The sequence below is a fragment of the Rattus norvegicus genome, chromosome 3 (assembly GCF_021556685.1).
Source record: "Rattus norvegicus strain SHRSP/BbbUtx chromosome 3, alternate assembly SHRSP_T2T, whole genome shotgun sequence".
Lineage (NCBI taxonomy): Eukaryota > Metazoa > Chordata > Mammalia > Rodentia > Muridae > Rattus > Rattus norvegicus.
This window is the reverse complement of record NC_141536.1, coordinates 5,886,580-5,910,297: the sequence shown is the minus strand read 5'-3', so window position 1 is coordinate 5,910,297 and position 23,718 is coordinate 5,886,580. Positions and strand designations below refer to the sequence as shown.

The 23,718-nt window shown below is 39.6% G+C and overlaps 1 protein-coding gene across 5 annotated transcripts in view; it reads left to right on the top strand.

Annotated features, from left to right (window-relative positions):
* Il36b (interleukin 36, beta) overlaps positions 1-23,018 on the top strand; it is a 101,826-nt gene extending 78,808 nt beyond the window's left edge. For 2 of the 5 annotated variants that reach the window (XM_087652899.1, XM_087652903.1), the window contains exons 2-5: positions 14,608-14,693; positions 15,222-15,329; positions 18,738-18,877; positions 19,738-23,018. In XM_087652899.1, coding sequence (XP_087509025.1) covers positions 14,615-14,693; positions 15,222-15,329; positions 18,738-18,877; positions 19,738-19,950 — 540 coding nt within the window. In that variant the 5' untranslated portion in view covers positions 14,608-14,614 and the 3' untranslated portion in view covers positions 19,951-23,018. Of the gene's footprint in view, positions 1-13,366; positions 13,696-14,607; positions 14,694-15,221; positions 15,330-18,737; positions 18,878-19,737 lie in introns of those variants that run through there. The other 3 variants (XM_087652901.1, XM_087652902.1, NM_001108570.2) reach the window with 3 other exon arrangements.
* The last annotated feature ends 700 nt before the right edge of the window (positions 23,019-23,718 follow it).

Sequence of the window (23,718 nt, the reverse complement as noted above, 5' to 3'; positions counted from 1 at the left end):
GCTGACATATGCTCTTTCCTGTTTCTTTCTGCAGGCACTCAGCGCTATGAGTTTTCCTCTTAGCACAGCTTTCATTGTGTCCCATAAGTTTGAGTATGTTGTATCTTCATTTTCATTAAATTCTAAAAAGCTTTTAATTTCTTTCTTTATTTCTTCCTTGACCAGGTTATCATTGAGTAGAGCATTGTTCAATTTCCACGTATATGTGGGCATTCTTCCCTTATTGTTATTGAAGACCAGTTTTAGGCCGTGGTGGTCCGATAGCACGCATGGGATTATTTCTATCTTTCTGTACCTGTTGAGGCCCGTTTTTTGACCAATTATATGGTCAATTTTGGAGAAAGTACCATGAGGAGCTGAGAAGAAGGTATATCCTTTTGCTTTAGGATAGAATGTTCTATAAATATCCGTTAAGTCCATTTGGCTCATGACTTCTCTTAGTCTGTCTACATCACTGTTTAATTTCTGTTTCCATGATCTGTCCATTGATGAGAGTGGGGTGTTGAAATCTCCCACTATTATTGTGTGAGGTGCAATGTGTGTTTTGAGCTTTAGTAAGGTTTCTTTTACATATGTAGGTGCCCTTGTATTTGGGGCATAGATATTTAGGATTGAGAGTTCATCTTGGTTGATTTTTCCTTTGATGAATATGAAGTGTCCTTCCTTATCTTTTTTGATGACTTTTAGTTGGAAATTGATTTTATTTGATATTAGAATGGCTACTCCAGCTTGCTTCTTCTGACCATTTGCTTGGAAAGTTGTTTTCCAGCCTTTCACTCTGAGGTAGTGTCTGTCTTTGTCTCTGAGGTGTGTTTCCTGTAGGCAGCAGAATGCAGGGTCCTCGTTGCGTATCCAGTTTGTTAATCTATGTCTTTTTATTGGGGAGTTGAGGCCATTGATATTGAGAGATATTAAGGAATAGTGATTATTGCTTCCCGTTATATTCATATTTGATGTGAGGTTATGTTTGTGTGCTTTCATTCTCTTTGTTTTGTTGCCAAGACGATTAGTTTCTTGCTTCTTCTAGGGTATAGCTTGCCTCCTTATGTTGGGCTTTACCATTTATTATCCTTTGTAGTGCTGGATTTGTAGAAAGATATTGTGTAAATTTGGTTTTGTCATGGAATATCTTGGTTTCTCCATCAATGTTAATTGAGAGTTTTGCTGGATACAGTAATCTGGGCTGGCATTTGTGTTCTCTTAGGGTCTGTATAACATCAGTCCAGGATCTTCTGGCCTTCATAGTTTCTGGCGAGAAGTCTGGTGTGATTCTGATAGGTCTCCCTTTATATGTTACTTGACCTTTTTCCCTTACTGCTTTTAATATTCTTTCTTTATTTTGTGCGTTTGGTGTTTTGACAATTATGTGACGGGAGGTGTTTCTTTTCTGGTCCAATCTATTTGGAGTTCTGTAGGCTTCTTATATGCTTATGGGTATCTCTTTCTTTACGTTACAGAAGTTTTCTTCTATGATTTTGTTGAAGATATTTACTGGTCCTTTGAGCTGGGAGTCTTCACTCTCTTCTATACCTATTATCCTTAGGTTTGATCTTCTCATTGAGTCCTGGATTTCCTGTATGTTTTGGACCAGTAGCTTTTTCCGCTTTACATTATCTTTGACAGTTGAGTCAATGATTTCTATGGAATCTTCTGCTCCTGAGATTCTCTCTTCCATCTCTTGTATTCTGTTGGTGAAGCTTGTATCTACAGCTCCTTGTCTCTTCTTTTGGTTTTCTATATCCAGGGTTGTTTCCATGTGTTCTTTCTTGATTGCTTCTATTTCCATTTTTAATTCCTTCAACTGTTTGATTGTGTTTTCCTGGAATTCTTTCAGGGATTTTTGCGATTCCTCTCTGTAGGCTTTTACTTGTTTATTAATGTTTTCCTGTGCTTCCCTAAGTGTGTTCAGGTCTTTCCTGAAGTCCTCCAGCATCATGATCAAATATGATTTTGAAACTAGATCTTGCTTTTCTGGTGTGTTTGGATATTCCATGTTTGTTTTGGTGGGAGAATTGGGCTCCGATGATGGCATGTAGTCTTGGTTTCTGTTGCTTGGGTTCCTGCGCTTGCCTCTCGCCATCAGATTATCTCTAGTGTTACTTTGTTCTGCTACTTCTGACAGTGGCTAGACTGTCCTATAATCCTGTGTGTCAGGAGTGCTGTATACCTGTTTTCCTCTCTTTCAGTCAGTTATGGGGACAGAGTGTTCTGCTTTCGGGCGTGTAGTTTTTCCTCTCTACAGGTCTTCAGCTGTTCCTGTGGGCCTGTGTCTTGAGTTCACCAGGCAGCTTTCTTGCAGCAGAAAATTTGGTCTTACCTGTGGTCCCGAGGCTCAGGTTTGCTCGTGGGGTGCTGTTCAGGGGCTCTCTGCAGCGGCAGCAACCAGGAAGACCTGTGCCGCCCCTTCCGGGAGCTTCAGTGCACCAGGGTTCCAGATGGTCTTTGGCTTTTTCCTCTGGCGTCCGAGATGTGTGTGCAGGGAGCAGTCTCTTCTGGTTTCCCAGGCCTGTCTGCCTCTCTGAAGGTTTAGCTCTCCCTCCCACGGGATTTGGGTGCAGAGAACTGTTTATCCGGTCTGTTTCCTTCAGGGTCCGGAGGTGTCTCCGGCAGGGGTCCTGCCGCTCCTGGGCCCTCCCCCACGGGAGCCCAGAGGCCTTATACAGTTTCCTCTTGGGCCAGGGATGTGGGCAGGGGTGAGCAGTGTTGGTGGTCTCTTCCGCTCTGCAGCCTCAGAAGTGCCCACCTGACCAGGCGGTTGGGTCTCTCTCTCACCGGGTCTGGGAGCAGAGAGCTGCTGCGGGCCGGGATCCGCGGGTGTGGGACTTCCGGTAAACACAGAACGTGCCCGGTTCTAGAGAAATTCTGCTTCCGTGTGTCCCAAGCTCACCAGGCAGCTTTCTTGCAGCAGAAAATTTGGTCTTACCTGTGGTCCCGAGGCTCAAGTTCGCTCGTGGGGTGCTGCCCAGGGGCTCTCTGCAGCGGCAGCAACCAGGAAGACCTGTGCCGCCCCTTCCGGGAGCTTCAGTGCACCAGGGTTCCAGATGGTCTTTGGCTTTTTCCTCTGGCGTCCGAGATGTGTGTGCAGGGAGCAGTCTCTTCTGGTTTCCCAGGCCTGTCTGCCTCTCTGAAGGTTTAGCTCTCCCTCCCACGGGATTTGGGTGCAGAGAACTGTTTATCCGGTCTGTTTCCTTCAGGGTCCGGCGGTGTCTCTGGCAGGGGTCCTGCCGCTCCTGGGCCTTGAAGTTCTTATCATAAAGATCTTTCACTTGTTTGATTAAAGTTACCCCAAGATATTTTATACTATCTTTGGCTATAGTGAAAGGAGTTGTTTCCTGAATTTCTTTCTCAGCCTGTTTATCATTTTGGCATCTTCAGAACCCAGTTCTCCCACCATAAGAAGTCCTGGATACCCCAAAACACTGGAAAAGCAAGATTTTGATTTAAAATCACATCTCATGATGATGTTAGCAGACTTTAAGAAGTACATATATAACTCCCTTAAAGAAATACAGGACAACACAGGTAAACAGGTAGAAGTCCTTAAAGAGGAAACAAAAAAATCTCTTAAAGAGTTATAGGAAAACACAACCAAATGGGTGAAGGAATTGAACAAAACCATTCAGGATCTAAAAATGGAAATAGAAACAATAAAGAAATCACAAAGGGAGACAATCCTGGAGATAGAAAACTTAGGAAAGAGATCAGGAGTCATAGATGCAAGCTTTACCAACAGAATACAAGAGATAGAAGAAAGAATCTCAGGAGCAGAATATACCATAGAAAACATTGACACAACCATCAAAGAAAATGTAAAACACAAAAAGCTCCTAACCCAAAACATTCAGGAAATCCAGGACACAATGAGAAGATCAAACCTAAGGATAATAGATATAGAAGAGAGTGAAGACTCCCAACTTAAAGGGCCAGTAAATGTCTTCAACAAAACTATAGAAGAAAACTGCCCTAATCTAAAGAAAGAAATGCCCATAAGCATACAAGAAGCCTACAGAACTCCAAATAGATTGGATGGGAAAAGAAAGTCCTCCAGTCACATAACAGTCAAAACATCAAATGCACTAAACAAAAAAAGAATAATAAAAGCAGTAAGTGAAAAAGGTCAAGTAACATATAAAGGCAGAATTACACCAGATTTCTCACCAGAAACTATAAAAACCAGTAGATCTTGAGCAGATGTCATACAGACCCTAAGAGAACACAAATGCCAGCCCAGGCTACTGTATCCAGCAAAACCCTCAATTAACGTAGACTGAGAAACCAAGATATTCTATGACAAAACCAAATTTACACATTATCTTTCTACAAATCCAGCCCTACAAAGGAAAATTGATGGAAAACTCCAACACAAGGAGGGAAACTAAACCCTAGAAAAGGCAAGAAAGTAGACTTCCTTCAACTAACCCAAAAGGAGATAGCCACACGAACATAATTCACACTTCTAAGAACAAAAGTAATAGGAAACAAAAATCATTGGTCCCTAATAGCTCTCAACATCAATGGATTCAATTCCCCAACAAAAACATAGACTGACATATGTAAATCCAGAATTTTGCTCCATACAGGAAACATACTTCAATTACAAAGGCGGCACTTCCTCAGAGTAAAAGGCTGGGAAAATTTTTCCAAGCAAATGGTCTCAAGAAACAAGCTGAAGTAGCCATTCTAATATTGAATAAAATTGACTTTCAATCAAAAGTTATCAAAAAAGATAAGGCAGGACACTTCATCCTCATCAAAGGAAAAATCTGCCAAGATGCACTCTCAATTCAGAATATCTATACTCCAAATGCAAGGCACCCACATTCATAAAAGAAACTTAAACTCAAAGCACACATTGCAGCTCACACAATAATAGTGGGTGACTTCAACACCCCATGTTCATCAATAGACAGATCATGGAATAAGAAACTAAACAGATACACAGTGAAACTCTGGAGGAATGGTCCAATATATGGAAATCCCTCAACATAACCCACTATATAAACAAGCTCAAAGAAAAAAAAACCACATGATCATTTGACAAAATTCAACACCCCTTCATGATAAAAGTCTTGGAAAGATCAGGAATTCAAGATCCACATCTAAACATAGTAAAAATCAATATACAGCAAGTCAGTAGCCAACATCAAAGCAAATGAACAGGAACTTGAAGCAATACCAATAAAATCAGGGACTAGTTAAGGTTGCCCACTCTCTCCCTACCTATTCAATATAGTACTTGAAGTTTTAGCCAGAGCAATTAGTTAACAAAAAAGTCAAAGTGATACAAACTGGAAAGGAAGAAGTCAAAATATCACTATTTGTAGGTGATTTAACAGTGTACATAGGTGACCACAAAAATTTCACCAGAGAACTTGTACAGCTGATAAACAACTTCAGCAAAGTGGCTGGATATAAAATTAACGCAAACAAATCAGTAACCTTTCTCTTAAAGGATAAACAGGCTGAGAAAAAAATTAGGGAAATGACACCCTTTGCAATAGTCAGAAATAATATAAACTTTACCCAAGCAAGTGAAAGATCTGTATGACAAGAACTTCAAGTTTCTGAAGAAAGAAATTGAAGATCTCAGAGAATGGAAAGATCTCCCATGCTCATGTATTGGCAGGATTAATATAGTACAAATGGCCATTTTGCCAAAAGCAAATCTACTGATTCAGTGGAATCCCCATCAAAATTCCAATTCAATTCTTCATAGAGTTAGAAAGAGCAATTTGCAAACTAATTTAGAATAACAAAAAAACTCTCAACAAAAGAACTTCTGGGGGACTCACCATCCCTAACTTCCAGCTATATTACAGAGCAATAGTGTTAAAAAGCTGTATGGTATTGGTACAGAGACAGGCAGGTAGATCAATGGAATAGAACTGAAGACCCAGAAATTAATGCACACACCTATGGTCACTTGATCTTTGACAAAGGAGCTAAAACCATCCAGAGGAAAAAAGACAGCCTTTTCAACAAACGGTGTTGGTTCAACTGGAGGTCAGCAGGTAGAAGAATGCAAATCAATCAATTTTTATTGCCTTGTACAAAGCTCAAATACAAGTGGATCTTGGACCTCCATATAAAACCAGATACACTCAAAGAGAAAGGGGTAATGTCTCCCAGGTGGCTTATCACCGCTTTTGTGAGAATGGCAGTGCCTTTGAAATAACAGTGTATTCACTTCCTGAGCAGATAGGCACAAACAGTCCAGTGTCCCCTAGACTTAGGTTAATGGTTTAATCTCACTTTTTCACTTCATACTCTCATACTTGTGTGGTTAGTATCTTTATCTGTTTTATGAATGTGGAATCAAACACAGAAAGATTCATTACATGTCCTGATATATAATAACGTAAAAATGAGACAAAGAGAGCTGAACCCTAAACTGTTGACACCAAGCAGTATCAGAGTAATTCTCAACTACCTGAGTCAACTCTCCTTATTTTTCTGGTCCCCATAGCACTCTGATTAAATTCTCACTCTGCTTACAAAACCCCACACAGTAAGGCTCTCACTAGCCCCTCCTTTTTCATTAAAGACAGTAAGAGCCAGCAACATGGATGCTTTTCTCTTACTTGAACAAGCCATGGATGTTTCACCCACGACCCTTGCACTGACTTATCTCCCTGTCCAGATAGCTCTGGACCAAGACATCAGTATGGTCCTTCCTCTCCTCTTCTAGGTGTCTGATTTAGTGCCACCTTCTCAGTTTGCCTTCACTATTGTATGCATCTGTTTTTGGTTCTATGTTCCCCCAACCATTCTTCATTTTCCCTATGGTACTCACCACCATTTAGCATATTGTGTAATTCATATTGTGGTACTATCTGTTGGAGTCCCTTGCCTAGTACTTCTGGATGCTAACCTCACATTAGGGGAGGTTTCCTCTGTCAGTTCTGTGGATGAATGAAACCTAGGCCTTTGGATCTTCCTAGTATAGAAAGTTTCTATACACACAGATACTGAACCAGAATGAATTGTATCCTTTCTCACACTACAAACACTGAGAAGTTGTCTAACACTTTATCATTATTATTTCATTTCCCAGAGAGATTTGATGCTTATAGATATGTTTTTGTTATTTTGGTGGTGGTGGTGGTGGTTAAGAACATGGGTTGGGGAACTGGAGAGATGTCTTGTAGTTAAGAGGATTTGTTCCTCTTGCAGAGGACCAGGGTCCAGTTTCTAGTACTGGTATCAGGCAGTGTGTAACCATCTGTGTAATTCCAGTTCCATGAAATCTAATGCTGAGTTCTAAATCTGTGGGCACTGCACTTACATGATCCACATATACACATTCAGGAACACACACACACACACACACACACACACACACACACACACACACACACATCCTTTTTGTTTGTTTGAGACTGAATTTTCCTGTGCAGCCCTGGCTTTCCTAAAATTTACTTGTAGATTAGACTGATCCAAACTCCTACAGATCTGCCTAATTTTGCCTTCCAAGTTCTAGGATTGAAGACTTGTACCACTGTACTGGCTGGTTTTGTGTGTCAACTTGACATAAGCTGGAGTTATCACAGAGAAAGGAGCCTCTGTGCAGAAAATGTTTCTATGAGTTCCAGCTATAAGGCATTTTTTCAATTGCTGATCAAGGGGGCAGGGGCCATTGTGAGTGGTGCCATCCCTGGGCTGGTAGTCCTGGGTTCTATAAAAAGTTAAGCTGAGCAAGCCAGGGGGATCAAGCCAGTAAGCAGCATCCTTCCATGGCCTCTGCATCAGCTCTTGCCTCCAGGTTTCTGCCCTGTGTGAGTTCCAGTCCTGATTTCCTTTGGTGATGAACAGCAACTATTTCCTCCCCAACTTGCTTCCTGGTCATGATGTTTTGTGTAGCAATAGAAACCCTGACTAAGGCGCCCCCCACCTCACCTTTTTTTTTAAAGACCATGGATTAAAAAACATGGCTTTTGGGCCAAGATCAGCCCACTACTTATTTTACGAATCAAGTTTTACTGCAATACAACCAAGTTTATTTGTTGAAATATTGCCTATAGCTGCATTTACATTATGAAAGCAGAGAATAAATATTTATGACTGATACCCGTACCTGCAAAAAATACTTACTACTTATTTATATAATTACTAAATATATGTATGTATAAACTACATCAGATCAAGTCTAAACCTGTCACTACCTAGAATATTGATCGAGTTACATAATCTTTATCGTAGTAGTTTGAAAGAGACTGGCCCCGTAGACTCAAAGGGGTTGGCACAATTAGGAAGTGTGGCTTTGCTGGAGGAGATGTGGCTTTGCTGGAGGAGATGTGGCCTTGCTGGAGGAGATGTGGCCTTGCTGGAGGAGATGTGGCCTTGCTGGAGGAGATGTGGCCTTGCTGGAGGAGATGTGTCACTAGGGGACCTTGAGGTCTCAGATGCTCAAATGAGGCCCAGTCAATCTCTTTTCCTGCTGCCTGCCAATCAAGATGTAGAACTCTCAGCTCCTTCTGCAGATACCATGACCACAACAACTCTTATAAAGGAAAGCATTTAATTGGGGCTGGCTTACAGTTCAGAGTTTAGGCCATTGTCACCATGGAGTCTCTTTACAGTCACAGAAACCCTAAGACATTTATGTATTTTAGGATTTTCATATATAAAGCGAGGATTAAAAATGAAAATAGTATTATTGAGTGAGTTAATACATGTGTTTAGTTCCTGGCACATAGCAGGAACTTGAACACCAACTATGCTATACCATTATTGCCCAAAGCAGCAGCTTCACGATCACTCACGTCAGCACCAGTATAGTCGTCACTCTTTCCACCACATCTCTGATACAGCATGCCATCCCACCTAACTTTTGTTTCTTTGTGTAGAGGATGGTAGTTCTCTCCTCACAGAGATATAAGGACTGAATGAGGCACAGCCTGTGAAGAGCTGGGTCAGCACATAGTACCAATTATGGTCAAAATTTCCTGCTGTTTCCTCACCTCTTCTGTACTTACCACAAGTAGTAAAGAGAATATGGCAGAGGCCAAGCTTACTTTGACCTAAATTCGAGTCAGGTTTCAAGATCAAATACCACCTTGCATGTTCATGGGCTGTTTCTTTACCCAACTCACCCTAATAAATGGATTTGGTATTGGGTTTCAAATCTCTGACAAGGGTAACCTTTGGTACACATTTACTGTGCCAGACACGGTGTTAAAGGACAGTTAAAGGTCTTGTCATTGGTCATAGAAGGCAAGGGCTAGTTTTATACCCATGTAATGAAAAGACTCCCCTAAGCTCATAAAATTAGTAGGATGTAGACCTGGTGCTGTAGAAGTTCAATTCCATAGCTACTAGCCTCCATTCCTCAATGTACAAAAATACCATAGAGTATAGATTTAAATAGAGTGGAAATGGGCAAAGAGCTGAGCTAGGAACCCAGGTACAACACTGGCAGGAATCTATCTGCCTAAAGGACCAAGGGACTATGTAAAAAGAATGGGGTTTCAGAAACAACAAAACACAAGCTAATTCAGAGAAAAATGGCTGTACCCAGGACTGGGGCATGCCACCTTGTGGGTAGGGAGACTCCTCTTTGGGTTAGTTTTCATGATTGAAAGTATAGAAGAGATGTTGCTGGGTCACACACAGAACACAGAGATGTGCCACCCTCCTCCGTTGAGCTACACATAAAATCATCCTGTGGGGCAATAGGGAGGGAGTGAGGGAACAACTTTAAAGAATAGACTTGAGAGACAGGGTGACCATGAGACAGAGGGTACCTGGTGGGTGGTGCCACAGCACTTCAGCCAACACTATCTTGGCTGAGTGGGGGATGGAGGGAAGAAGTTGTAAGGGAATCAACCAGTTCTACCAGCTAAATTTGGAAATGATGTATGGGCAACCCACAGGGTGGGTGAGGCTCCTATGTCTCTAACAACCACAGGCGGTTTCTCTTGATTGAGTCACTGAGGGCAGGGGCCACCACAAGCTCCCCACTCCGGATCCATGTGAGACTCTATGAAGCAGGTGCAGGCACTTACTTCCCTGGTAAAAGGTGCCTCCACAGTCTCCAGACTCTGAGAACGCTCCCCTGGATTGTAAGGTTTGTCCATTGCTGGACAGAAACTAATATTGAATGGAAACGGTCCGTAAGTGAGAGCTGAAAGCTGCTGGGCCAGGGAAAGTGTGTGCTGGGCCCCATGCGTCCTGGCTGGTCTGGCTCTGCCGACTGCACTGGACGGCCAGTCTGACACGGATCGGGGGGACACTGTCAGGGTAGGCTGCACTTAGCACACGTTCCAGCAGACACATGGGTGATTTATGTTCAGTCTTGCTTCAAAATTTTCCATTTTTTTTCCTGCAAAAGATATAAACAGCTTATTCAGGCAGTGAGCATCCATAGCCACGAAGACTTAGTTTAGGCTCAAGTGGGTGTTCCTAAGGGTGCTGCAGCTCCTTTGACTTCATTAGCAAGGTCTGGTACTAAGAGGAAAGTATGGGAGCATCATATCCTGTGATATATCACATAAATATACATATGATATATTATATAAATATATTACACATACATTATAATATATTATATAAATATATCATATGATATATTATAAAATAAATTATATATTATTTTCTATATATTATATGCTATATTATTAGTAAATATAATTGAGCATTTTATATTAATAAACAGTAATGACCAACAATCAATAATTACTCAAAAATACATTCTTATAACTAATATAAATAATTATAACATACTATGTAATTTTTTTGTCTAATAACATGTTATATAATAACATATATAATGATGTAATATGATAACATCTATGATGTGTTACATATAATATATTATCTAATATACCATGTAATTATAGATCATATATATTGTACAAAATATAATATATATGCTATATAATATGTATCCACATTATAACATACTTATATATGAATATATTATATTACATATGTCATTGTGTAATATACAGTTATATATTACAAATATATTATATATGATTTATATATATTATTTACATATATAATTACATGTAATTATATGTATAATTATACATAAAAGAATATATATGCCATATATGCACATATAAAATATATACCTACTAGAAATATAATGTATAATATATACATATAATGATATATAACATTTATATATACAATTTATGCATATAATAACATATCATGAATAATATATAATTTATACAACATATTATATTGTACATATATTATATATTATATGTTATTTCCATAATATATAATATATTCTATTATACTCTATACATAATAAATATAAGATATAATACATGAATAATACTTTATTTAATATTATATTATGCATAACAAATATATATAACATATCAATCATATATAATAAATATATAATATGTTAACTATATTATGAAATACAATATATAAAATACAACATATAGTTATGCAAATTATTTTATTTATTTATTTATTTATTTAATTAGATTTTTTATTTACAAATTTAAATTTGTTTCAAATGTTATCCCCTTTCCAGGTTTCCTGTTCATAGCCTCCCATCCCATTCCACCTCCCCCTTCTTCTATGAGGGTGTTCCCCCCCAACCACCCACCCTTTCCTGCCTCCCTGCCCTGACATTCCCCTATACTGGGGGGGGGGTCCAGCCTTGGCAGGACCAAGGGCTTCTTCTCCCATTGGTGCCCAACAAGGCCATCCTCTGCTACATATGCAGCTGGAGCCATGAGTTTATCTATGTGTGCTCTTTGGATGGTGGTTTAGTCCCTGGGAGCTCTGGTTGGTTGGTATATAATATATAACTATACAAATTATTTTATATAGTCATATATTTATTATGTATTGCATATAATATGATATACTTTATACACATAGTTATATAATACATATGCAACATATATGATATGTCACTATATATCACGTAATATTTTATATCATATCATATATACTATATTATATATGATACATATATTTTAATTAGATATAATATGTACTTCATATTAGCTATAATAGATATGTAATATATTATATAACTATACATATTCTATATAATTAATCTATTAATATTATGATATTATATTAGTCAATCTATAACACATTAATTAATCCATATTAATTAACACAATAAAAATATAATATAATAATTATAAAAGGATAAAATATAATATTTTACTTTTTATACATCTCACTAGTATTAAATGTAAACCTTCAGTTGCCCAAACAGGAATAATCAGGGAGAACTAGCAGCAATCCAATGTGAACTACTGCCAGGGAAATCTTAGGGGAGGTTCAGAAGCAGCCAGAACAGAAAGCACAGGGGTCCTATGGGATGGGGTAACCATAGTGAGAGCTCTGCGTGTCCTACCATGAAGTGAAAACTTTTGAGAGTTTTGAGCAGGGAAGTAATATGACCATAGTTCTATCTCATCCTGGTTATAGCTTGGTGGACATTGAAGGCCAAAGAAAAATAGTTTCCTGGTGTTTGTGCTGCTTTAGTTTTTCTAAGAGCCCAGAACAGCTTGTATTGCTTCTCAACCTTCCCTTCAAATCCTCACAGGAACTCAGTGCCAGCCCAGGGTTTTTGGCTAAGTGGGTACAGTTAGGCCAGAGAGGGACAGTAGTTAGAGAATATTGGAATCTTGTAAAAGATTTTAAGAAGAAGACTTGATGGTGGGTGTCAGAGAATATGACCGTGACGTACATTTGAGAATTCCCTGAGAGCAATGTTTGGGACAGAACAAGTGGATTTCTTTCAGTGTTACCTACATTACTGAAGGGTGAAGATTTCCTTCTATTATCAATGTCCAGCCTGTGTCTAACTTATGCTGCAGACTTAGGAACTCACAAACCTGAGTTTTATAGCTCCTTTGTCTGCACACAGTGTGAATCGCAAGGCCTCCTTTGTGTTTCTGTTAATACAGTATGCAGAAGATTAAGACCCAGGGTGAATGCCTCACACAGCACCCAAAAGGAAGCACTTACCCTCACAGCTGGCTGCACAGTATGCCTGGCTGTGGGAACTTTTTGTCATCTTTGGGGCTTGTTTTCTGATGTGAGGAAGATTGATGGCTTGTAAAGGGCTGCTGTGAGGATTGAAAGATTATTCAGGAAATTGGAGCTCTTACAGCTTTATCGGAAACACAAGAAGCTGTCAGGAGTTGTGGCATATTAAATGTTAAATATATAAATATTAAATATATAAAATGCCTGAGATCAGGGCTGGGCTTTGCCACAGATCAATGTAAACAGGGCTTTGGTGTTAAGCTCTTCACTGAGTCAAGACAGCCACACCTCTAACTCAAGGCAGTCCAGAACCCACGCTCTCCACAGTGACTCAACCTCTAGCCTGTGTGTTTCCTCACTAATGTGTGCTGCTGTGATTGCTGCTCTCATTGCCCCAGGAGCCTAGACAAGTCACACCTATGTTGCCTCCTACCTCCCCTCCACAGTCTCCCAGGCCCTTCTTGCCATCCCAGGTTTCTTGCTAAAGTGAGCACACCCAGGGCAGAAGATAGTGATACTACCTTGTTAATAATTAAAAGGTCTGGACTCCCAGACTGTCTTCAGTGCCTGCATATAGAGCTGCAGTCGTAACTGATCGCAGAGACAAGATTTCCTTGGACCAAGGTAATTTCTGCTATTGAGAGCCTTGTGAGGGAAAACTTTCTCTGCTTTCTGTTCAGCCCTGGGTGCTTCGGTGGCCTTCGCCCAAGATACAAGGTACAGGAGAAATTAAGAGTTGCTTATAATTAGAGTGCTGCTTGCAATTTTCTCATTCCCTGCTTAAAGACAACTGTCAAGCAGGGCATTGATGGTCCTGGCTACAGGGAGGTGAACAAATGGTTTCCATTCTAAGAGACTGTGTACTTTCTATACTCGGTGCTATTAACCAGAATCTTATACTCAAACATCTCTAGAAGACAAACTTCTGATGCGGTTATGGATGGTCACCTGAAGAATCCTCAGAGGTATCTCTCTGGAGAAAGAGTAAAGGGATACAGAAGTCAGAGGGGCAGGTTTGCTGCCAGATGCACAGGAATTCTCGGTTTAAAAGCAGGAAAAACTGTCATTCACTAGCTATGGGAGAGAGCTGGAACAGAGATGGACAAGTGCACTCTGCCTTCCCTAGGCCTGGTGACTCAATGCACAAGAAGTACCTGTGATAACTGAACCCCCTCACCATCCAGATGTGAAGGCGGATGGCATTTCAAAGTCATCATAACCTGGAGACAAGTCAATAAAGGAATGGGAGCTTCCGCTTAAGGATTGCTGTCCTTGTGGTTCTTTCTAAGTACATGCAAGAAAGATGGCTCAGTGCTTCAGAGCACTTGCTGTTTCTGAGGAGGGTCAGGGTTCAAACCCTAGCACCCACCCTGAGCAATTTACAACTGACAGACTAGTTCCAGGTAATCAGACTGCCTCTTCTGACCTTTGCAGGCACCAGGCACACACATGGTACATACACATACAGGCAAGCGAAACACTCGTGCACATAAATACAATAGACAAGTCATTAAAACATTTTAATGTGAACATGGGGGTGAGGACATAGGGAAACTCTCACTAAAGAATTTCATAGAATTGTAGGAGCATCTACGAGAAAAATGTTTTTCTTTTCTCTTTCTTTCTCAGACCGGCAATGATGGCTTTCCCTCCACAATCTCATGTATGTTTTACTCCTCCAAAAAGCTCTGACTTTGACAATATCAACAAAGGGGGTAAGTGTAAATCACAAATCAATTGGACAGTCTTCATCTAATCTCACCAAGGACAATGAGGTTGAAGGGCCCTGTTTCACTTTCTTAGCCACAGATCTATTTGCTAAGATACTCAAAGGCACACATTGAGATCGCAAGGCACTTAGCTCTTGTCTTATTAGTTACATTTAGAATTGTTTGTTCATTTTGACTAAGATGGTAAGGAAAAAAAACACAAGATACTTATGCTTGGTTAATAGTTTTGGTTGTTGTTTCCATATAGAGACTTTATAAATCAGGAAAAGATAACGCTGTAAGAACTGGCAAGTGTCAAATATGTCTTGTAACTAGGAGTGTATTCAGTTCTTTTCTGTGCCATGGTCAATAAACTAGGCTGCCCTACTTCCCTTTCCTTTATTTTTATGGCCATGTCTTCTCAAAGCAATACTCATCACAGAAATTCGGAATTCATTATTATTAGACTGGACCCCAAGCCTTAAGGTTAGTTATGCCCACACCTGTGTCTTGTGTTTTTCTGTTATCTGGCAGTTCAAGCATTTCCCAGTACCTACAGAGTTCATGACTCCCAACACAAGGCGTGGGTCCTGGCTGGAAATTCTTTGACAGCGGTTCCTGCTAGCAACAGCGTCAAATCTGGTAGGTGGCATGTGACGGTGCAGGTGAAGAGCCGTCAGGTTCACTGGGAGTGGATATGAGCTTGCACAAACCTTGTGCTGCTCCTTCCCTGGTCACCAATCTTACCTACGACTAGAGGAAAGACAGGAAGAAAATGGTTATTCCCCTTCTACATCTAGGGAAGCCTATTCACAGAAATGGCAGTGCAGGAGCCAGGAATCCCTCTCACGAAAGCATCTTCAAGTAGGAAGGGTTTGTGTTACCACAGTCACTGTTTCTTTTCAGAATGGCAATTCCTCTAAATTCCAACTGACATCTACCCAGGCTTACAGATTCAAACTCTCTCATCTTTCCTCTGTCATGCGTACAAACTCTTCTCTCTTGGGATCTCCTCTTCTGGTAATAATGAAACATCACATCTTCCCATCAAAAGGCAATCAATCCATCTCCGCCTTGTCTCATTTCTTTAAAACTTCCATATTTTATTTAACTCCTCTCCTAACCTTGTCTACTTCACACAGACCTCTTAGATCATATCCCCAGTCTTAATACTAAAACTACCTCTTGATTCCCACTCTATCCCTACCACCACTTGTTTTAGTCAGATTTTCATAGTATGACACCACCACCTAAATCATTTAAAAACCACGCAAATATTTATTTGTGTCCATAATTTCAGAGTTTTCAGAGCTTTTTGCTGGTTCCATTGCTTGTTTAGGTTCATGTAAAGACAGACACATTACCATGGTGGAAAAGAGCTACTCACCTCATAGTGGACAGAAAGTAGGAGGAAGGTCCCAATCTTCTTGCTTTAAAGAAACATCAACAGTGACCAATTAGGTCCCGTGTCCAATAACTCATTCAACTATGAACTCACTAATAGAATAGTGCATTGATGAGGTTAAAACTCTCATGATCTGGCCATATCTCAATAAAGCCAGCAGGTGGGGTTCAAACCTTCATTATACAAGAGTTTGAGGGATTATTTCATACTCATAACACAATAATCTTCTGTTTGCTTGTGGCAATCACAGATAAATTCTGATGGGAAGTAGTCTATACAACTTGTCTTTGATTCTTGTACACATTTATATCATAATAGCCCACTTCAAAGAATATATGTATATTCAGTATTCTGTTTGCATTTGTGCTATACAAAACTTTCTACTGGCTACTGGCTTTCTACTACTCTTGGAAAGTGAATGGAGTTTGCTGGCGTTCCTTTCTTCTTTGGTGTATACACCCACATATACTTTGAATATATAATTAGCATGTGTTATTTCCATGGTCTGTATTAAACAATTTAAAACCATCTTTAAAATTTGTTACAGAATCTTTATACTTATTTTCAAGAAAAGAAAGATAATAATAAATATCATATGACCTCCTTCCTTAAATATAATTACTATTAATACTTCTTTTCTACAAAAAATATTATATACATAGTATTAATACAGACAGTATTTCATGCTGTAATAATTTCAAATAAACTGTTTTATAAACTACTTCTTTAATTTCATGATAAATCATACATTTTATTATTTACCAAAGATATCACTATATACATGAGTAAAAAAATCCATATTTTAAAAAAGAATTTGGCATCTAGATTTTCACTCCCATTTCCTTCAGTTCATCTTTCCAAGGCCACCTTCTGCACCCTCACCTAAAGAACAAAACGTCTGTTCTTGGTAACTTGGAAAATGATGGATAACTCAGTCTTGAACAGCTTTCATCTTCCCTTTCTGGAAGAACAATTATTCTTGTGTGTGTTACTGTCTTCTTTGGACTTCTTTGTTTCATATTTTCTTGGAGATATCTGAATGGTTCAACTCCTCAGAGCTCTATCTGTGGCAATACAATTCCGGTGAAGGGATGGCAAGTTATCTCTTGGTTTAGTATATGACCACTATGCTCATCACTCTGCCACTCATGTTTCCAACAGAGACCTCTGAATGTTTTACACCTGTCTCCTCCAACATCTTTAGTTTTGTGTGCCCTCAAAATGAACTGTAGATCTGTCTTCTGAACGATCCTGAGAAGATCCATTGACGTCACTACCACCCTTTGTTCATTCACATCACAAGAACAGGAGGCACCCTTGATGATTCAGGGATGATTCAACCCACTGATTATTCTGTGGAAAATGTGCCTCATTTCTGTGGCACAACCTCCCACAAATTGGGCCACCATTGTCACACCCTCACTGCTCTTCTTCCCATTTCATTTGTGTAGTTCCATCTATTGCCTACGTAGCAGAACCACGAACAACCCCCTTAATACATGAGATTGAATATGGTCATGTCTGCATGTCTGTTCTTGGGAGAGAGCACAGGAAGAGGGGAGGAGGCCTAAGTGTACCATTCTGCTTTGAGATCCTTGAACATAGATACTTGTTTGCACACAAGGGACTTCATATATTGTTTTCTTTTCCTATTGTGATCTCTCTCCAACCCCTCCACTATCCAGTATCCATCTTTTCATATGAGTGTTTTCTCTCTTAGCCTTACTCTCTGGACTTGAAGTCTACTTCTTTAGAAAAGTTTTCTAAATCGGGCCTCACTCTTGTTTTTCCAGGCTTTGGTCAGTTTCCCCCAAACAGAGTTTTTGGTAATTTTTCTTTTTATATCTTTTCCAATTTTATCATTTTTATATATTTTATATATTTTTATATATTTTATAGGAAATGATGATTTCTGTCTTTCCCTAAGCCAACTCGCCAATGCCCACATAGTGCTTTGTCTTACGTGGCATTAAGTAGTTATCAAATGGATTTGTTTTCCTGTCCTCTGTTAAGAAATAGATACGGAATACCCAAACTCTTGGGCATCTCATCCTAAATTATTAAATAGTTAAATTCAACCAAGAATGAAAAAAAACTCATATAATGAGAACTTAAATAACATAGTGGTATATTTCTTCCATATATAAGATCAGTGGGATAGCCAAGGCTGGGTTCTATGTTGGTTCTACGATGCCACCAGAGGCCAAGGATTCTACCTTTCTGCCTCAGCAACGTTAAGTTTACCTAAGCTATCACTTAAGTGATGTAAGTAACAAGATGACACTAAAGTGACAAAGTATTTCTAGGTGAGTCTAGTCTTAAGGAGCAATTTTAGAAACCCTATAGCATACTTCCACTCATATCCACAGGCCACACATAAGTGCATAACTATATTACTATTTTTAGCTGCAAGGATAATAAGACATTTTATTTTATTTTTGGGAAACAATGACAACTGAAATTCTGGTATCAAGAAGAAAAAGAAAAGCAATGAAGAATCACTGTTATGTGGATAACATAGAGAGCTTTGATGGAGAAAGTTTTTCACCATCCCTGATTTGGAGGGACATAAGAGTGGGAGGTGAAAGACTGGATTTCTCTGTGATTGAAGTCTGACATATTCCGTATTTTTCTTGTGTTTCTAGTCATTCTTAGCTTGATAGCATGTAGAGACATGGAATTCCAAGATGAAAAGAAGGGTAATCTAGTTTTCCTGGGAATCAAAGGCAGAAGTCTCTGCCTCTTCTGTGCTGAGATCGAGGGCAAACCGACTTTGCAGCTTAAGGTGAGTGGGGGTAGTCACTGCTTGAAGTAAGTCAGGTAACCTTCTGTCTAAGGTGACTTACCAGTTGCCATAGTATAGTATGGTATAGTATAGTATAGTATAGTATAGTATAGTATAGTATAGTATAGTAGAGTATAGTATAGCATAGTACAGAACAGAACAGTATAGCCATGCAAGCTCATACCACTCACGGTCAGGAAGGATCTTTCACCTGCACAGACCACAAATAAGTTACACTACTGCTGAATAAACAATAGATAAAGCATTCTTCTAAACTCCGGGGCAAAAGATCATACAAAATCAGAGCATCAAAGTCATGCAAATGTTTCTGAAAAGTGACGGAATGTGGTTTAGTCCTGGATAACTTCCTCTCAGACATCTTCAGAGATGCTAATATGCCAGTTAGGCAAAAGATTGCAAATCTGTATTTTTCATAATATATGTTTATATTGGTGTGTGCTAAAAGAAGAGATTTATAATTAAAAGCCAAATCCCTTGCTAATGATGGAAATTATAATGCATAAATTCACTCAGAGGTTGGGTCTCTAGGCTGGCTGGCATGAACCTGTAGATGGAAGCATATCAGGATGCATACCTACCCTTACCCCATTCTGTTCTAGGGGACACAATGCCTTAAAGAATCTGTAACTCCCTATATCACAGGATCTTGGGAGAAAGACAGGTTATTGGAAACTAGTGGGTATCTGTTTTGATAGCTTATAATTTTTCATCTGTCTGCATCTCTAACCTCTATCCCTCCTATTGGATAACAGCTACTCCTGTGTTGCACCCACTGCTCAGTTACTGAAGTCCCTCTCACAGGTGCTCCTCATTAACACACCTCTTTTTTTTATCCCTAGGATGTAGACATCATGGATTTGTACAATGAGAAAAAAGCACAGAAAGCCTTTCTCTTCTACCATGGCATAGAGGGATCTACTTCTGTCTTTCAGTCAGTCTTGTATCCTGGCTGGTTTATAGCCACCTCTTCCACAGCAAGACAAACAATCATTCTTACACAGGAGAGGGGTGAAGCTAATAACACTAACTTCTACTTAGAGTCTGAGAATTAGATCTACCATGGGCCATATGTGGCCAGTTGCAGGCCAAAGAATCAAACTGTTGGAGAATCTTTTACTTGAAAACATAGCAAGACATCTTAGAAGACCACCATGTTTCCTCTTCTCCTGACATCCATGTCTGAAATGCCATTCATTGGTATAAGAGAATAAAAAATAGGGCTGGAGAGATGGCTCAGTAGTTAAGAGCATTGATGGTTCTTCCAGGGTTCTGAGTTCAATTTCCAGAAACCACATGGTAGCTCACAACCATCTGTAATGAGATATGATGCCCTGTTCTAGTGTGTCTGAAGACAGTGACAGTGTACCCACATATATGAAATAAATAAATAAAAAACCTCATTGGCACAGGCAGAAATTTCCTAAACAGAATTCCATTGACTCACATGCTAAGATCAAGAATTGATAAATGGGACCTCATGAAACTGGAAAGCTTCTATAAGGCAGAGGACATAATAAGACAAATCAACATCCTACAGATTGGGAAAAAAATCTTCACTAACCCCACATCTGATAGAGGGATAATATCCGAAATATATAAAGAACTCAAGAAGCTAACCTCCAAAAAAACAAAACAACCCAATCAAAAAACAGGGTGTAGAACTAAACCGATAAATTACAATTGAGGAATCTTGAATGGCTGAGAAGCACCTAAAGAAATGTTCAAAGTCCTTAGTGATAAGAGAAATGTAAATCAAAATGACCCTGAGATCCCACCTTATACCAGTCAGAATGGCTAAGATCAGCACATGTTGGCGAGGATGTAGAGAAAGACGAACACTCCTCCATTGCTGCATTGCTGGGGAATAGTTGTGTGTGTGTGTGTGTGTGTGTGTGTGTGTGTGTGTGTGTGTGTGTGTGTTACTGACTCATGCATTTCCCTGGTTGGTACAATGTGCATGTACTTTTCCACTCAGTCATATGTTTGAATACGTGTCCACCCTGGTATGAATAGCTTTAGTTCATCCTCTACAGCCGAGTTTCCAAAAGACTCATTGCCATGCCAGCTGCCTAGCTATTCCTTCAGAGATAAACAGGTAAGCTGTTTCATGAGTATTATAACAAATAAATATCCCCCTGAAGACCCGTTTTCATAACTGCACACCTTGCATATAGATGACCCGTCCAGCGGGTCCAGTTATTCAGGGTCCTGAAGAGGCCTTCTACCTGTGTATCAAATGGGGGTGAAGAGAAGAAGGAGACCAAGCAAAAGTTCTGTTGTCAAGGTCTCGTTTATTGGGGTGAACGTTACAGCTTTTAAGGTTTTCAGGTAGGGGGAGTGTCCTTAGTGAAACACAAAGGATGGAGGGAGAAGGGCATTCCAGCAGCGAGAGCAGAAGGTGAAGAGGTCATGCGATGGAGATGCTGGAGACGTCTGGTGTTTGCTCAGACTGAAACATCCTGTGAATGTTATCTTCCTGTGCCGTAAATTCATGGGGGAGGCTTTTGTCCAACAATCTCAAGACTTTATGGCAGTCATTTCAAGGTTGAATCTCTGTGGCCAATGCAGCCAAGAGTCACATAGCCACTTTGAGCCATAGTCACAAAGCAGCCAGGCCCAAATCCAGTACGGCTCCCTACATATAGAAGCAAGACTTTCTTTAGAAGAGTGAACTGGAGTAGGGACAATCCTTATTTCCAAGAGTGTTCTCTGTCTTATATATGGCTTTTTTCCATTAAATACCTTCAAGGTATTTTTTTCCTTGCCAAATATTGCTCACAATTTAGATTATGAGTATTGTTGGCTCAGTATAAAAGGTTATTTGTTATTGCAATTTGCTCATCATTTACTAATAAGCACTCAATATTCAGCATACCCTAGTTTGACCTCCATGTCTAGTTTTCCATTCAAACATTTCTGAGCATCACTGGTAACACCTTTGTCTGTTTTGTAATGCAGACAACACTGGCATTTCCCCTCAGACAGCCTCAGATACAGCTCCACTCCCCTCACATCTTTCACTCATGGGCCAGATATTCTGTACTAAGTCCTGGCTTACCAGACCTTACTGGGTGTCTGCTCTTAATCCTGCTTGCTGACCCCTCCTCATGGGACCTCTAAAGACTGAAGCTTCTCTGAAGTTACTGGATTCCTCCTTCTTTCACAATATTTTGTTGTGTTCCCATGAATTTAAATTCTAGGTATAAGCTAACAAATGATTTTTGGCCCAGAACTCTCTACTAAATTGCAGACTGGAACTGTACTGACTTGTGCTGGCTCATAGTTTATAAATAGATGTGTGGTAAGCAGAACCTTGAATGCTCCCTAGCCTGTCTATCCCCACACCCAGTTTTCTTCTCCATTTCTCAAGGCAGAAACCAATCATCACCAATTCCTCCCTGTCCTAAAACCCAACATTCCATAATGTTCATTTTCAAAGATTAACTCTAAAGTACATCTCATTCCACCCATCTCTGTGCAGAATCTCTGCCAATTACCACAAAATAACAAGTAAATATTTAAATGATTGTGGGTCATCTGCTGAATGGTCCATAACGATACCCATGAAATCCATCTTGTATATGGCTACCAACATTTAGACTCCCCTAGTCTTTCCATTTACATGCACTTCAAAGGCTCACCTAGAGAAATAGGCACAACCTCCCCACTCTGAGGATCTTCCTCTAACAGTTATGCCAGTATTTCAATTCCTCAAAGGTGCCACATTTTCTATAGCCTCTTCACATTCCTGTACCTTGACTGTTTGTTTATATTGTGCTGCCTCCTTTCATCTTCTAACCACCATACCTGAAATTCTCTTTTTCTACCTCTAGTATTTTGTTATCTGCAGACTTTCTTTACACAGGTTGTCTGTATTCGTCTGGTTTGACTCTCCTTACTTTTCCCATTACTTTATAAAGGAATTGGTCACTGGGATGTCTGCTTATTTAACCACTATAGCCCCAGTCCCCACCATAGTGTCTGTTATATCCTTAACAAATATCTGTTGAATATGTTACTCAGTAAAATGAATCAAGACCTCCAGAAGTGTAAACTTAAGCAAACTTTTCCTCTTTGTAAGTTGATTGTCTCAGATATTAAATATGCTAGTAAAAACCAATGTGATTTGCCCTACTCAAAGTAAAATGCACCATCCTGCTCCTAACCTTTGGTATCACAGGGAACAATGGAATCGTTATCTGCACACAAGTCCTTCATAATAATGGACACTATCCTTTTTACTCTCAAACATATTGTGTGGTATTATGAGAAACACTTTGCATGACCTGGCTGCTGTCTACCTACTTTCCATTGAGAACCAGATGAACATAAACAAAACCTCTACATTATACTAATCCTTTATTAGTTCCATTGATATGAGGGCTGTGCTCATAAGGTAGGCAGATGGAACTGCAAAGCTGTCCACAAATGGGTGTGACTACCACCCCCATGGCCTTTGTAATGAACCCATGTTCTCAATAATGAGTTAATTTATAAAACATAGCCTTTGTTTTAATTCCTAATTGGTGCTTAACTCAACGGTGGGGTGAAAGATTACTACCCTTTCCCAAGAGACTAGAAATTAATATAACAAAAATCTAACTCTTTAGCCAAAGCCTAAACAATGGTATTAATAGAAGCTTTTCACTCTGGATAGGCCTATTATTTGAGTTCAGCCTTAAGTACCAGCTAATTATAAGCATCTTGATAATGCTGGTGAAAGAGAATGGAATATCAATTGGTACAGCAAATGTAGTTTAATTATTCAGTTCAATATGATGCATATTTGAATGTGCCACCAGTGTTCAACTGTGATGGTC